The sequence below is a fragment of the Mandrillus leucophaeus genome, unplaced genomic scaffold (genome assembly GCF_000951045.1).
Source record: "Mandrillus leucophaeus isolate KB7577 unplaced genomic scaffold, Mleu.le_1.0 Scaffold1001, whole genome shotgun sequence".
Classification (NCBI taxonomy): Eukaryota; Metazoa; Chordata; class Mammalia; order Primates; family Cercopithecidae; genus Mandrillus; species Mandrillus leucophaeus.
This window is the reverse complement of record NW_012098111.1, coordinates 658,454-673,145: the sequence shown is the minus strand read 5'-3', so window position 1 is coordinate 673,145 and position 14,692 is coordinate 658,454. Positions and strand designations below refer to the sequence as shown.

The 14,692-nt window shown below is 40.2% G+C and overlaps 1 protein-coding gene across 3 annotated transcripts in view; it reads left to right on the top strand.

The window, feature by feature from the left end:
• The window catches only part of TGFBR3 (transforming growth factor, beta receptor III), a 245,589-nt gene that overhangs the window by 157,725 nt on the left and 73,172 nt on the right, over nucleotides 1-14,692 (top strand). For all 3 annotated transcript variants that reach the window (XM_011973436.1, XM_011973431.1, XM_011973443.1), the window contains one exon: nucleotides 9,328-9,465. In XM_011973436.1, coding sequence (XP_011828826.1) covers nucleotides 9,328-9,465 — 138 coding nt within the window. The remainder of the gene's footprint in view (nucleotides 1-9,327; nucleotides 9,466-14,692) is intronic.

Below are 14,692 nucleotides of genomic sequence, written 5' to 3'. Positions count from 1 at the left end.
CGCAACTTCCGCCTCCTGGGTTCAAGGGATTCTCTTGCCTCGGCCTCCCGAGTAGCTGGGATTATAGGCATGTGCCACCACACTCGGCTCATTTTGTATTTTTAACAGAGACAGGGTTTCTCCATGTTGGCCAGGCTGGTCTTGAACTCCTGACCTCAGGTGATCCTCCTGCCTTGGCCTCCCAAAGTGTTGGGATTACAGGCGTGAGCCACTGTGCCCGACCAACACAAAGTCTTCTTAAAGAGTATGGCATTTTTTTTTTTTCTGTGATCCAATGTGAAAATACAAAACAGTAATTAATGCATTTCTCCCTGCTTCCAGAAAGAATTGAGAAGTTTACTTTGCTGAGTTTGTATATATTTTCCAGCAGTAAAATAGTTCCTGCCTCTTACTACTATAGAGCAGCTTCCCATTCTCCTCTGTGCCCCAAGGCTGACACCCAAGATTAAAGATGGGGGTGAGTAGGTAGGGGGAGAGAGAGACAGGTAGAGACATTCATTCTACTTCCAGCACTGTCATTTTCTAGCCTTCTGACTTTGGCAAGAACACCAATTTCTTTACCTTTAAGATGGGATTAATTAGATAATTATGCAGAGCACTTCCTTTTGATGAGAGCAGCACTCTCAACAGGAGCCATGGATCTACCTATTGTCTTTCCTTAGGAGATGATGATGATGATGATGGTTTTCACTATTGCTGCCACCACTGTTTGTAACAATAATCCAAGTGTGGTGTTTTTGAATGTTCATATCTCAGTAATTACTTCTCTCTAGATTTCTGCTAGCAAGGTAACAGTGTACTCCTGAAGAATTCCTTACCAGCTTCAGGTTAATATACTTTCTAAGATTGTACTTTAGCCCAGGGGAATCCAAATACCATCCTTGGATGCTGAGAGCATCTTAAATCGCTACCTGAATCAACTGCATTTTGTGGGGTTTTTTGTTTGTTTTTGCTGTTACAAATTAACTAACTTTAAGATGCTGCTTAAACAGAAATCCTTACTGAGATCTTACCGCCATTATAGTTCATTGTCCAATGTGCGTGGCAAGTCAGTACACTGAGACACCAGATTGCAGCAGAGAAAGAGGTTTAATTGTACAGCTGCTGAACTGGGGGAAACTCAAATCCATCTCCCACAGGAGTTTGGAGTTGGAATTTTTAAGGGTTTTGGAGTGGGCTGAAGTATGGAGAATGTTGATGGGTCAAAGAGTGCAGGGTAAAGTCATGGAACAGGGAGATAAAGAAACGGTGTTCTCATGCTGATTTGGTGGTTCCTTTGTGGGGGTCTTTAAACTGGTTGGTGTCAGCTGTCCCGTTGGAATTCAGGATTTGCTCCTGCAATTCTCTAACACAGCCCTTAGGATTCTAACATCGGACATCCTATCTATCTATAGGAGTGATGGGGATGCAAATGGTGAGAATCTAGTGCATGTGACTTTTGGTTACAAGAAAGTAAGTCAAATAGCAGCATGTTAATGCTTAATTATAACTCTATTTTCTGTCCAGAATTCTTGTTAACCCAGTGACGACAGCTTCATCTATGACTGCGTGTAGCAGATGGAATGATTACTCCAGTACCCAGATTTTGTGGGAACTGAGTTCCTGCTATGCTTATTTTGTAAATCAGCTTCTAATGATCACTCCAGTGATTCTCTTTATTATGCAGTTTGATACACCACAGTACTGACACACAGGCCATTCTAAGATTCTGTTGTTGGTAAAGACATATACATGTCAGAATACTGGCTTACTAAACAGGTAGGTAGCAAAGCTAATTTGAAGCCCATTATAAAATGTAGAAATTAGGCCAGGTACTGTGTGGCTCACACCTGTAATCCCAGCACTTTGAGAGGCTGAGGTAGGAGGATTGCTTGGGACCAGGATTTGAGATCAGCTTGGGCAACATAGCAAGACCCTGTCTCTACCAAAAAGAAAAAAAAATTAGCCGGGCATGGTGGTTTATGCCTGTGGCTATAGCTACTTGGGAGGCCAAGACAGGAGATTGCTTGAGGAGTTGAAGGTTACGGTGAGCTCTAATTGTGCAACTGCACTCCAGTCTGGGTGACAGAGTGAGATCTTGTCTCCAAAAAGGAGAACTTGAGGGGAAATACATTTGTATAGTAAACGGTTATATGGGGCTTTGGTTACATATTAGTGTTAAAAACAAAAATAAAGTGATCTGAATGGATGTATTTATTAAATGTGACGGGGAATATATATATATAAATCAAACTTTCCCCCCATTTTAATCAATGTGCAAATATTGAGTTTCTTCAGTTTGCCTAGAATTTTAATTTCTAACCGTTCTAACACACTTAATTGCCTACATGAAAAGCCATGTAAATTTCTGTGCCTCTAAAAGATAGTGGAACATTTGCTCAGAATATTTTACCTTTGTTGTCTATCCCTAAAGAAGAAAACAGACTCCAAAGGTTTTTTACATTTTACGTGTTTTTATTTGCGTAACTGTTTAAGATAACAAATATTTTCTATTTTCTTTTCTTTGCCTTTTGTGGTTCCCATGGATGGCCTGAGTGCCATTCTACGCTGTCTTACACACAGAGAGGATGACGATTAGGGTGGCTTGTCCCACAAAACCTGGGTGTGGCCTTGACGTCCTGTCCAGCATACCTTCCAGGAAGCATCCCCGTCATTTGTTTCAGTAGCTGGAATCTGCTTTTCTTGACTATGTGTTAATGTTCTGTTTACTATGTATACCCCGACCCCCTTTTTCTGGTCAGAAAAACAGGACAATATGACTCTGTAATTATTATTCTAGTCACATTTCATTAATAACTTTTGTTCGTTCCTTCTTTTATTCCTTCTTTCAGAGAACTTGTTGACTGCCTACTAAATGTCTGGCCCTGTGCTAGGCCTAAGGATACAGAAATGAGTGTGACTCAGTTTCTGCCCCTGGAGAATGACCTGAGGAATTTACACAGTGGCAGGGGAGACAAACATCCAAACCAGGGCGTCCGATCTTTTGGCTTCCCTGGGCCACATTGGAAGAAGAATTGTCTCGGCCCACACATAAAGTACATGAACAGTAATGATAACTCATGAATGAAAAAGAAAGAAATCACAAAAGAAATCTCATAATGTTTTGAGAAAGTTTACAAATTTGTGTTGGGCCTCATTCAAAGCCATCCTGGGCAGCATGTGGCCATGGGTTGGACAAGCTTGATCTAAACAGATCATTATAGTGCCAGGCAGAGGTAGAAACACCAGTGCTGTCTGAGAGAGCTCCAGCTTTGTCTGAGGGAGGGGGAAAGATTTTACTGGAGATGGCATTGTGAGCTGGACCCACAAGTCCATCTGGAGCACTGTGGTGCACTTTAGGCCAGAATCCTGCAAGGCTGCAGTGTGTTAGTGATGTATACAGTACACTGTTCACACAACCTATCTTAATGCCAAAGAATGATAGAAAAGTGCCTGTCTGTGTCCTCAGACTTGCATCAGTAGTGGCCTCCTGAGGGCACTAGCAGCGTTCCTCCACTGGAACCACCCACACATCAGGGTCTCCACTCTGCCTGCCTCTCTTCCCTGCAGCCGGGGGAGCTGTGGCTGCTCTGGGAAGGAAGGGCCTGGGTCTCTGGAATCTCTTTGCAACGGCTCCCAGGACCCCTTTAGAAGGTCATGACCTGTAGTTTCATAAATACTCCTCTGTTTATATGAGCTCTTGCCCCTCCACCCCCAACCCAAATTTAGTTCCCAGTATTTTTCCAGGGCATACAAAATATGGAGCGGAGCTTATTTCTGCATCCCACTTCAGACTTTCATTTTAGTTTTTTTTTTTTTTTTTGTCTCTTTTGTGGTTATATTAGATTATTTTCAGAGGCTCTCAGGGAATCCTGAATCATGTCCTTGTTGGGGGGAGGGGCGATGAATCCTGAAATGAACTGCCAGTGTCCATCTCAGCACATTAAGTGGTTTCAAGACAAAACCATTGGGAAAGAGCTTGATACCATTTGACCAAGGAGAATGGTCAGTTGAGTGCCCCAGGTCAGGATGGGGACCCTGGGTGTGTGTGTAGGGGAATGTGTGTATGTCAAGATTTCTTGAATTCAGCACCAACTGATTAATATTCCTCTAGAAATTCAGAGAAATATAAAGAAGAAAAAAAAAGGAAACATTTAAAAGCTCCAAATCCAGTTCTCTAAAAATATTTTGAGGGAATCTTTTTATATCAATTCCCAAATGGTGAAGGACAAGCAATGGTGAATAAAATATCAGCTGTAGGGGTTCTGTAGACCAGAATATACTAAATACTGCAGCAGCAACTAAATAAATACTGTTCCCACCCCTAGCAGTCAGTTGCACATTTTAGATCCATCTGGGGTCAGGTTTGAGTTCCTAAAAGTCATATTGCCCAAATGTCAGTGAAATTTGAGTTCAGGGGTAGGACCCTAGTGTCCTGAAATAGGTTTATGCCTTTCCATTTGTGCATGCAAAGTGTGGATGCTGGGAGACCCAGATTCAGGATGTTTTCAGTTACTACTAACATTGTTGCCAAGTGGATATCTCCTTACCCCTGAAGAGGGGACAGATGATGGCTATATACAGACCAGCATGTGATTTTATGGGTCTTGGTTGTAGGCACGCTGTTGGAGTTCTTTTCTTATCTTAGTGTAAACTGATTATTGAATCATCCATTTCAGAGAATTATTTGGTCTGGTTTTAGATAATAAGAGTTTCCCTGGTAGTGTTTTGGATGACTTCATTGCTTCACAGGTCCACAGGGGCTGTTCTAAGAATCAGAAATGTTGAAATGGACCTCACTGACACGTTAGCAAAATTGGACAGCTGTTAGACTAGCGTATCAGTTGCTTGCTCACTTTGCTTTTTCGTTTGTTTTAATGAACCCCTGAAGTAGGGGGTCTAACTAATACATATTCTAAAATGTCTATGGTAGAAATGCCTTGCGTCTGTATTATGAATCTTGGGAAATTCAAAACAATTTTCATAAGGAATCTTTCCATAAAGTAAGTAGGGTTTCCCCCGGTAATTTACAGAGTTTGAGACAATAGATAGTTTTTGCTTATCAAAGATAATCTTTAGAGAACTGAGAAGCCTTCACTATAACAAGGTCCAGAAAAGATTGTCCTTGTTATTTTCTGCTGATAATGTGAGCAAGGACATGCTTCCCAAGTGGGAGATAGGGAGGTGGTCTTTCTACTACTCAAAGGCTTTGTGCTCCTTAGAGTTGTCCTTGACTTTGGTCCAAGTTGTGTTCAGATTCCCCAGAAAAACACCCAGAAGATCTGCTTTGAATTTCTTTATAAAATTATATATTCGTTGCGTTGCACAGATAACCGCAGAAGACCTAGTATGAATAGATGTTGTAGAACAGGTTAGACCAATGAGCTCTTTTCCATTTAGGGGAAGAATCAGCAATGTATGAGGGATGGTGTTACATAAGGGATGTGGCAGATCAGATTTGCTTGCATTTTCTCACACCATAAGGAATACCGAATATCCAGCACTGTTTGAGACCAGCATGGTTAGAACAGGAACTCTTGGATTAGGCTTCATGGACCAGTTGTGGTCAAAGTATGGGTTCCACTAGAAACTACATGTTAAAGTTTTTTTAGTTTCGAGTCTTCATCTATTAGTTCTTCTCCTGAAAGGATGACATCTTAAGACCAGAGGTGTAATTTGTAGTTTAATTAGATGGAGCCATTTTGTTACCGTTGTTGCTGTTAGAATTTTCTTACTCTTTTACAATGGGGTTCTTAACCTGGGTTGATGGGTGCTTAACCTGGAGTTCATGGGCCCTGCAATGAATGTAATTCCCTGACATTGTCTGCAAAAGTTTGTGTGATGTGGATGTTTTTTGTTTGGTTTGGTTTGATAAAGAGAGGGTTCATACATGCATTAAGTTCTCAAATGCTCCATGACTCCCAAAGATTTACAAAGAAGCCAGTGGTTTCGAGACTGGTCATTGCTGCTTCCTTTGAGCTGCATCCCCTTTAGCTTACCAGCCTTCACAGCTCGCATGGTCCCAGTGTTCGATTCGTTATTACTTATGAACCCATAGACAAAGCTGTTAACCTGTATTTTTATGTGTAAATTTGACTTAGGATTGATGGTCAACTCTTTAAACTACTGTTTGGATTTCCAAGCTGGAGATTGCTGGATACTCTTTGTATCATTTCTTCACGGGATATTTATTTGCTGTAGTCTGCCTCCGCTCGGCCTTTAGACCATGAGCACTGGAGAGTGTAACCACAAAAGCTTCAGGATGTTCTTATATTTGTAACTGTAGTCTACCCTGAGCTATAATTGATCTGAAGGAGGATTTTCTTTTCTTTTCTTTTCTTTTTTTCTTCCAACCTGGGAGAAATTGGGCAACTTAACCAGGAATTCTTTGAGATACTGCAGTGTGTTCTCTCTGGAAGCTTTTATACCATCGTTCTTTTGTTAGTTGTTTTGATTGTCCTTTATCTTCCCTTCAGCAAGATTTACTCAGGCAGGGGAAGCCTAGAAAAGACAGGCTGCTGAGAGATTAGGTGAGCGGGTGCTTGCAGGACTCATTGTCCCTGCCAAATGATCTTTTAAAGAAACTATTGGGTATTTTTCTTTGAATTTCCCAATTGTAGTGTGAATTCTTCTTTGCCAAATGGCTTTTGGGGCTCTGCCTGGACCCCGTGTGCCAGAGTCAGAGATTCATCTTGGCCAGACACTGCCACATATTGAAGAGGGAGCTGTTTCCAGGAAAGCTGAGGGCTGTGGCTCCTAGAAATCTTTCCTTGATTATATGAGCCAGGCCTCAGCACTTTTGACCATCTGGAAAATTTTGGACCTGAGCACCAATATCTGTCTCATAGATCTTTTTCTTCTCATTTCATGAGCTTTTATAAAAAATTCTTGTTCATTTGAGACACATGCTTATTAGTATTTTGTAGTATATATTTGACCCAAACTTCTGCTTATCTATGAGCTCTAAGAAGAATTGTATGCCTAAGTACTGCAAAGAAAATCTTCAGAAGAAGAGTTGATGCAGCCCCTGCAGATATACATTACTATTCTTTGTGCCATTATGGTACTCAGTAAATAGTCTTGGAATAAACAGAGAAACCTTTTACTGATACATGCTGTTAGTGACAGTCAGAGTGTTGCTTTGCAGTTTTCAGGTACTCTGGAACAAATGATGATTTCATCCCTCCTTCATTCTCCATAGTGTGTGTGTCTCTTTGTTCAGTACAGTTTGAATCTTTGCTTCTGCTGTTTCTATAGCATCTCTTCTTCTTCTCAGTGGCTATCAGTCTGTTTATTTCCAGATGCGGACAGCATCTCCAAAGTGTGCTGTGAGGTAGAGTCTTTACAACCAAGGAGCACATTACTTTGCTGTAGCTGTACTTGACGTCACTGTTCATCTAGTATTTTGATTTAGCACTATGCTTATGCCAAATATAAAAATGATCCTAGCTGTGTGCAGAAATAGCTCATGACAGTTAGAATGTTGCTTTTTTTAAATTTTTAAAAATTTTTTTTGCAAATTATCCAGCTAAATTCCTTTGTACCTTTTTTTCTCCTTTAGGTAACATATAAATATATGAATTTGCTGTGATAAATTAAATATTGTTGTGTATGCTTACTTCCCAGACTTTTGGCTAAGATCAAGTGTATTATCGTGTATATGTTAAGCACAGTTTTTTGTTTTTGTTTTTGTTTTTGAAACAGAGTCTCACTCTGTAGCCCAGGCTGGAGTGCAGTGGCATGATCTGGGCTCACTGCAACCTCCACTTCCTGGGTTCAAGCGATTCTTGTGTCTCAGCCACCTGAGTATCAGGTGCCTGCTACCATGCCCGGCTAATTTATTTTTGTATTTTTAGTAGAGATGGGGTTTTTCCAGGCTGGCCAGGTTGGTCTCAAACTCCTGGCCTATAGTCCATTTTGGAAATTAAGACATGCATACTCAAGTTAGTGAACAAGATGATGGAAGTTATTCATAGAATATTTTTGTGGCACCGAAAAGCAGAGAATTAAAACATTATTTTGACATTTACTGAGTGCCTACCATGTGCAAAAACCTGGGTTTTGAAAGATAATGAAAGTTGAGTGTCTTATTTATCAATGGCCTGAGAGTATACTATGATAAGTGGCATTGGTCATAAGTGGTCCCTACAAAAAAAGGTAGGAGTATGTTGAGATCACAGTGGGCTGACAGCCACTGGGAAAATGTGAAGTAGTCCAGCATTTAGTATCTGATGGTTGTGTAGACTCAGATTGTGGATCTAGACCATGTCATCCTCATGAAAATTCTAGCTGAGATGTACTATTATTCCCAGTGCGTCACTCAGTCTGTGTCTTTCTAGCCTAAGTCCTTTTTTGGCCTGTCCCTCCCTTACTACTTTATGGTTATCTTTGATGAGTTCACTCTGTTTAAATATGTGATGCTTGGGTCTTGCCTCCCCACTGTGTATGGAAAGCCAGTATGGACAGACTGTATGAAAGTATCTAGTCAATATTTCCTTATATATCCTTTTGTTCTCCTATGTTCATGTTGCCCTGGGTTCATGTGTGCCAAGAGGACTTTGTTGAGTCCATGGCTTGCAGCTCCATTCACAGGTGCTTTTTGGTGATGTTAATGACAACAGTGGTGACCTGCAGTAGTCCTTGATCTGCTGTCAAAATTGGCTACAGTTTTTGTATCCATCCCATGGTTTTCTTCCCTGTTTTTTTTTTTTTTTTGACAGGGGTTGTATACAATCACTCTTTATTCTGTGTGTCCTCTGTGCTTCATTTCTTTGGAAAAGCCCTTCGAGCTAAAAGCTGAGACAGCGAAAGCCCTGGCAGCCTCCCTTGGCAGCCCCTTTCTCTCAGCTTTTGGCACTTTTCTTTGGCAGAACCCATTTCACTTTATGGAGGTTGGAGCTTACCTGGAGGAGAAGAAAGTCGTTTCTCTGGAGATCCAGAGGGATGACCCCACCCCCAGGGGATTTTGTTTTCCAGTTTTCACCTTAGTCATTTGACCTACAGCTTAAAGCAGGCCTAAGGGAAGGTAACTTTTATTCCACCTTTGCTGACTTTTCGAAAGAAAAAAATGTGTTCTGTTTATTTGTTCTTTGACGGGGAGCTAATTCATGCTTTTGTTGAGATTAGTGTGGTTGACCCATACGAAGTAGCCATTTTGTAGTAAAAAATGGTCAAATATTGGCAATGTCATCTGGTTCAACTTAATGTATCTTAGTCATAGGATCTGAGCTGGATTATAGCTTGTTTCTGTTGATAGTGAGTTGCAAAAAAGTATTCCAGAGGCTGCTGTGAGTGATTTTCATGGAAAGCCAGGGCTAAGATTTCTACCTTCTTTCTGTTGCTTCCTAGGTCACACTTCACCTGAATCCCATCTCCTCAGTCCACATCCACCACAAGCCTGTCGTGTTCCTGCTTAACTCCCCACACCCCCTGGTGTGGCATCTGAAGACAGAGAGACTTGCCACTGGGGTCTCCAGACTGTTTTTGGTAAGTGCTTAAACCTCCCCCAAACTGATCTTTAGCACAAGGGTATAATAATCCTTAAACTTTGCCAAACTTTTAATAACGGCTTACTTTCATTGAAATAATGCCAGAGTCCAAAGAGTGTTAAATTTGGAGGATGCGCTTAATGATATTTGGATAACATAGATAAGCATTCACAGAAAGCAGACACACCTGCCCATCTTCTGTGGGCAGAGCCTGGGGTCTAGTGCGCACATTAGAGCAGGATCTGTCGTCATACTCTGTGTGGCCTGAGCTTTGGTTTCAGCTCTGAAACCCCACTTGTGGCATCAGGAGCACTGTAAATATTGTAACTGGCTACCGGGTGTGTGGTCCCTGACCACAAAATAAATATGCATGAACCCATACTATTTGTATATAACACAGGCCTGATTCCTGATCTGAGGATCTGTTTGTTGAGAAAGTGACACAGTGAGCTCCAAAATGAAGTCATTTGTATTTTATTAAAAAAACAAGCTGGAACCCAGCTCTTGTGGAAAGATCCAAATATTACCTACTATTTGTAAATCATGTCCCTTTGAGTTTGCCAGAACATTCAAGTTTGCTAGTTGTGGAGAAATAGATGGGTTGTTTGGATGGAATTTTTTTGGTATGATATCATGTCTGATGATGAGCAATACTGCAACTTGGTAGTGGTAACTCACATTTGTCTATTGCGAGAGCTGCAGGCTAATGTCCTAACTGCAGCGCCTGAGGCCTTAAACCTCTCTTGCCCACAAGCATCCAAAAACAAGTGGAGTCCCCAGTTAATAGTTTTCCTCTTGCCTCATGAATAAACTTTGCCCAGTTAATGACTCCCAATCCAGATCTGTAGTTTCTTTCCCCTGTATTTGAAGAGTACTTCTAAAAACTCAAAGGTTCTTGTTGGATAATGTAAGAATCCATAGTCAATACAATTATTATAGTAAGTACATAAATGAGTAAAAGGGAGAAAAGAAAAAGCTCATCTTTGTAGTAAAATGCCAGCTGGTAAATATAGAAGGAGCAAAGGAGTTAGAAAATGATCATTTTGCAACCATCATAATAAAAGTTGACCAGGTAAGAATTATTAACAGATGCTAAATCTAGCAGAGATGGAGGGAGTTCAGGAAATAGTATATTTAGATATTCTTAAAATATCTTTTGTACAAATTGCTTATTAATTACACATAAAAAATAGTGACTATATACATTGGGGATATCCCATGATACCTTAACCAAGTGATTAAAATTCATATCAGCAATGTGGGGCAGATGGACGTTGTGTGCCTATAAATGAGAGAGAACACAGCATCACTTTTGTAGTATTTTTGCCAGAAATGCATATAACCTGAATCTAATCATGAAGAAATGCTGACTAAACCAAATTGAATGACATTCTTTAAGATAACCGGCCTGTAATCTTCAAAAGTGTCAGTCATGAAAGACAGAGAAAGGCAGGGGAGCCATTCCAGATTAAAGGAGACAAAAAGACAAGACACATGTGATCCTGAGCTGGATCCTGTTGGGTAGGGAGTGGGGCAGCTGCTATAAAAGACATTAGGGGGACAGTGGGTGAAATTATAATTGAGCCTATAGATTAAAATATTGTATCAATGTTATATTCCTCGAATTTGATAATTGTTGTTTTTCTGTAAGAGAATATCCTTAGGAAACATACTCAATACTCTTTAAGGTTAAGAGCTAAAAGGTCAGCTCATTCAGGAAAAAAACATGTTGTATAGAGAGAAAAATAAAGCAAATGTGGCAAGATTTTAAAAACAGATGAATCTAGTTAAAGGCTATACTAGAGTCCTTTGTATTAGCAACTTTGCTGTAAATTTAAATTAATTTCAGAATAAAACATTTAAGCTCAAAAGGTACATTTACAAGGTGGGTATTACAATAACTTTATTGTAGCCTTTTCTGGGAATTGCAACTCTTATTACTTCTATATTAAAAAGGCCAAAAACCAGTAATTATTTAGTTGTTATTACTGGCACGTTTATTGAGCACTTAGGATATTTCAGGTCACTAAATTCTCTAATACTTTATCTAATTCTGACAATAACCTTCTACAGTACGATAGTGTAGATCTCTTCTTATAGATGAAGAACTAAGATTTAGAGAGGTTAAGTAGTGGCCCATACCACATGGCTAGTTACTTGCAGAGTTGGTACTCAAACCTAGATAGGACCTATTCTACAAGCTGTTATGCTAAACTGTCTGCCTTCGTACTCATAATCACTGCCAGTCTCCTCTAATTAAAGTTACTTGTGATAGTAATACTAACGGCTCTGATCATAAAGTCATGTGCACATTTAGCCTTCATACTGTAGAGCTTTCCTGTTCAATACTGTAGGAAATAGCTGTGCGTGGCTACTTAAATTACAGTTCTTCAGTCCTGCTTAGCCACATTTCAGGTGCTCAGTAGCTATGTGAGGCTAGTGGCTACCATGGTGGGCAGGTTATGGAGACATTATGAGCAAAGGCAGTGCGTGTCCTGGTTTGGATCCAAGCAGCAACCTTGGGCAAATTAATTTCTCTAAGCCGGATTTTTCTCAGGCCCTCCATCATAGGGCTGTTATCTTGAGTAAGCGAGATCATACATACAACGTTTGTAGACATTGCCTGCTGTCGCTGCTCTTATTTATTTCTAGCCACAGTTAAGAGCATGTGGGATGGGTGTTGAATTTGCATCTGTAATTATGAAATATCTAGCTTGGCTGGCCCCAGATTGAAAGGGGTTCTGTTTCTCTGGGATATAGGTCCAGATGAAAGTGTGGGCCATGTATGTCATAGTCGTACTTATCACTGCCTGGATTCTTTCTTCAGTCTGCCAGTCCATGGGTTTTGAGGGAAAGAGTCTTACTCTTAGTTATTAATTTGCTTTAATTTTGCTTAAAATCTGTAAAAACTGCTTCTTGGCCATCAGTGTGGACACTAACAATGAAAGAAGGCGGCAGCTTTAGTAAACAATTGAACATAAACCCCATTTGGATCAATCCCATGTTAGGAGATTGCAGATCAAATAATGAGCCTAAAATTACCAACACGTGGGAGGCAGCATCAGGCGAAGTCAAGGATTTAAATTCCAGGACACCTGAACTCTGCTTTGTTGTCCAGCAGGCTTCCTTTAGGGAAAATGGTTTTTTTTCCCGTCTGTACATTTCTTCATGGCCTGGAAGAGACGATGGAACATCTGTTGTTCATTCACATTCTCACATCGGCAGACAACGAGTGATGCAAGTCCTTGCACAAGCTGGGCCACTCTCCGTGGGCAGGCTTTTCCCTTCCTCTCTGTGGCCTGAAATGAATTTTAGTGTCTGCTCATCTCCTTGTCAGCCTTTGCCAAAGAGGGTCTGGTGATCAATAGAAATCCAGTAGTGTGTTCTCTTTATCCATTTATATAGTTAAGAGTTAAATTTGGGGATAAGATAACTAAATTATGTTCCATAAAGTGTTCATCAAACACTTCAGAGGGCCCATGGGATCTCTGGAAACGGAGGCTTCACCATTTTCATCACTGTCTTCTCCGAGGTTATGCAGGGAGCTTAGAGGAGCTGTGGAAAGCGAATGGGTCTCTTGACTCTCAGTCCAAGACACGTGTATCCTTGCCTGCTTCCTGATATGCTGCTGGAGGGTTTGCATTTCTGTCTCAGAGCTGTCTACTGTGTATGTAGAGTTACAATACTTTTAACTGTTATTTTTTTTTTAATATGGTGATGAGAAAAGTTTCAAGTAACAGCATCTACTCATTTATCAGGGTGACCTTTTTATTTAAATGGACATGTCTGTGTTGTTATGACTGCCCAAATTAAAAAAGGAAAACTTTCATAATTAGTTAGGAGGGCCTTATGTTACCCAGAAATCGCAGCCACCCATGAGGGTGACTAAAAACATACTTTAATACTGGTAATAAAGGCATCTGTCTTTTTCTGTCAAATCATTTCAGTCCTTCTCACCCCCTCACAGCACAGGCAAGAAGGGAGCATGTCAGGCAGGGAGAAAGTGGGATTTAGATTTCTCTGCAGGTGCAGCTCCTTTATCTGGCTATTCTGGTTACCTAGGAAATATGAGTGGGATGAAGAGTGACGCTTTCGGGCTGAGTTTCAAGTAGCGAATCTTTGAGTGTGAGTCACACACATGCATACACGTGATGAAGTTGTCATAATCTTGTAGTTTTCCTTTTGCAGGGTGTATGGGTGGCCTAGAGAACAATCAGAAATAAAAAGCATCTTACTCTCTCAGTGTGCCATGTTGAAACTACAAATAATCTCTTAGAAGGATCACATAAGCCCATTTTTATTTATACATTGATTTCTACACTGAAAAAAAAGTAAGCTAACTTAACTGGGTGATAATGCCTGAACCTTCAACCTGAGTTTGCTAAAAAAGATTGAGGAGAGCCACAATCTGAAATTGTCTTTAAGGACATACTACAGTTTAAATACACAGTTTCTAGAGAAAAGACACAAATGGCCACAAAACACATGAAAAGATGCTCAGTATCATGAGTCATTAGGGACATGCTAATGAAAACCAGTGAGATGCCACTTCACACTAGGGTGGCTATAATAAAAAAGGTGATAACAAGGGTTGTGAAAGCTGTAGGGAAATTGGAACATGCATACATTGCTGGTGGGAATGTAAAATGGTTCTGTGGAAAATAATTGAACAAAACACATGTCCACAAGAACTTGTCCACAGATGTCCAAAGCATCATTATTCACAGTCACCAAAAAGTGAAAACAACCCAAATGTCCATCAACAGATGAATGGATGAAAAAAGTGCTATATCCATACAATGGAATATTACTTAGCCATAAAAAGGATTGAAGTTCTGATACATACCACAACATACATGGGTCTTGAAAACATTATACTAAGTGAAAGAAGCCAGACACTAATGGTCACAAATTGTATGATTCCAATTTATATAAAATGTCCAGAATGGGCAAATCTATAGAAACAGAAAGTAGATTAGTGATTGCCAGGGGCTGATGAGAGGGGAAAATGGGGAATGACTGCTAATGATATGAGATTTCTTTTGGGAGGTGACAAAAATGTTCTGGAATTACATAGTGGTGAATATACCACACCTTGTGAATATACACAGAAACAGTGAATTGTTTAAAAGGCTGAATATTATGGGATGTGAACTATATTTCATAAAACTAGCAAGAAAACCTTGCTGCAGCACTTTTTTTTTTCTTTTCTTTCTTTTTTTTTT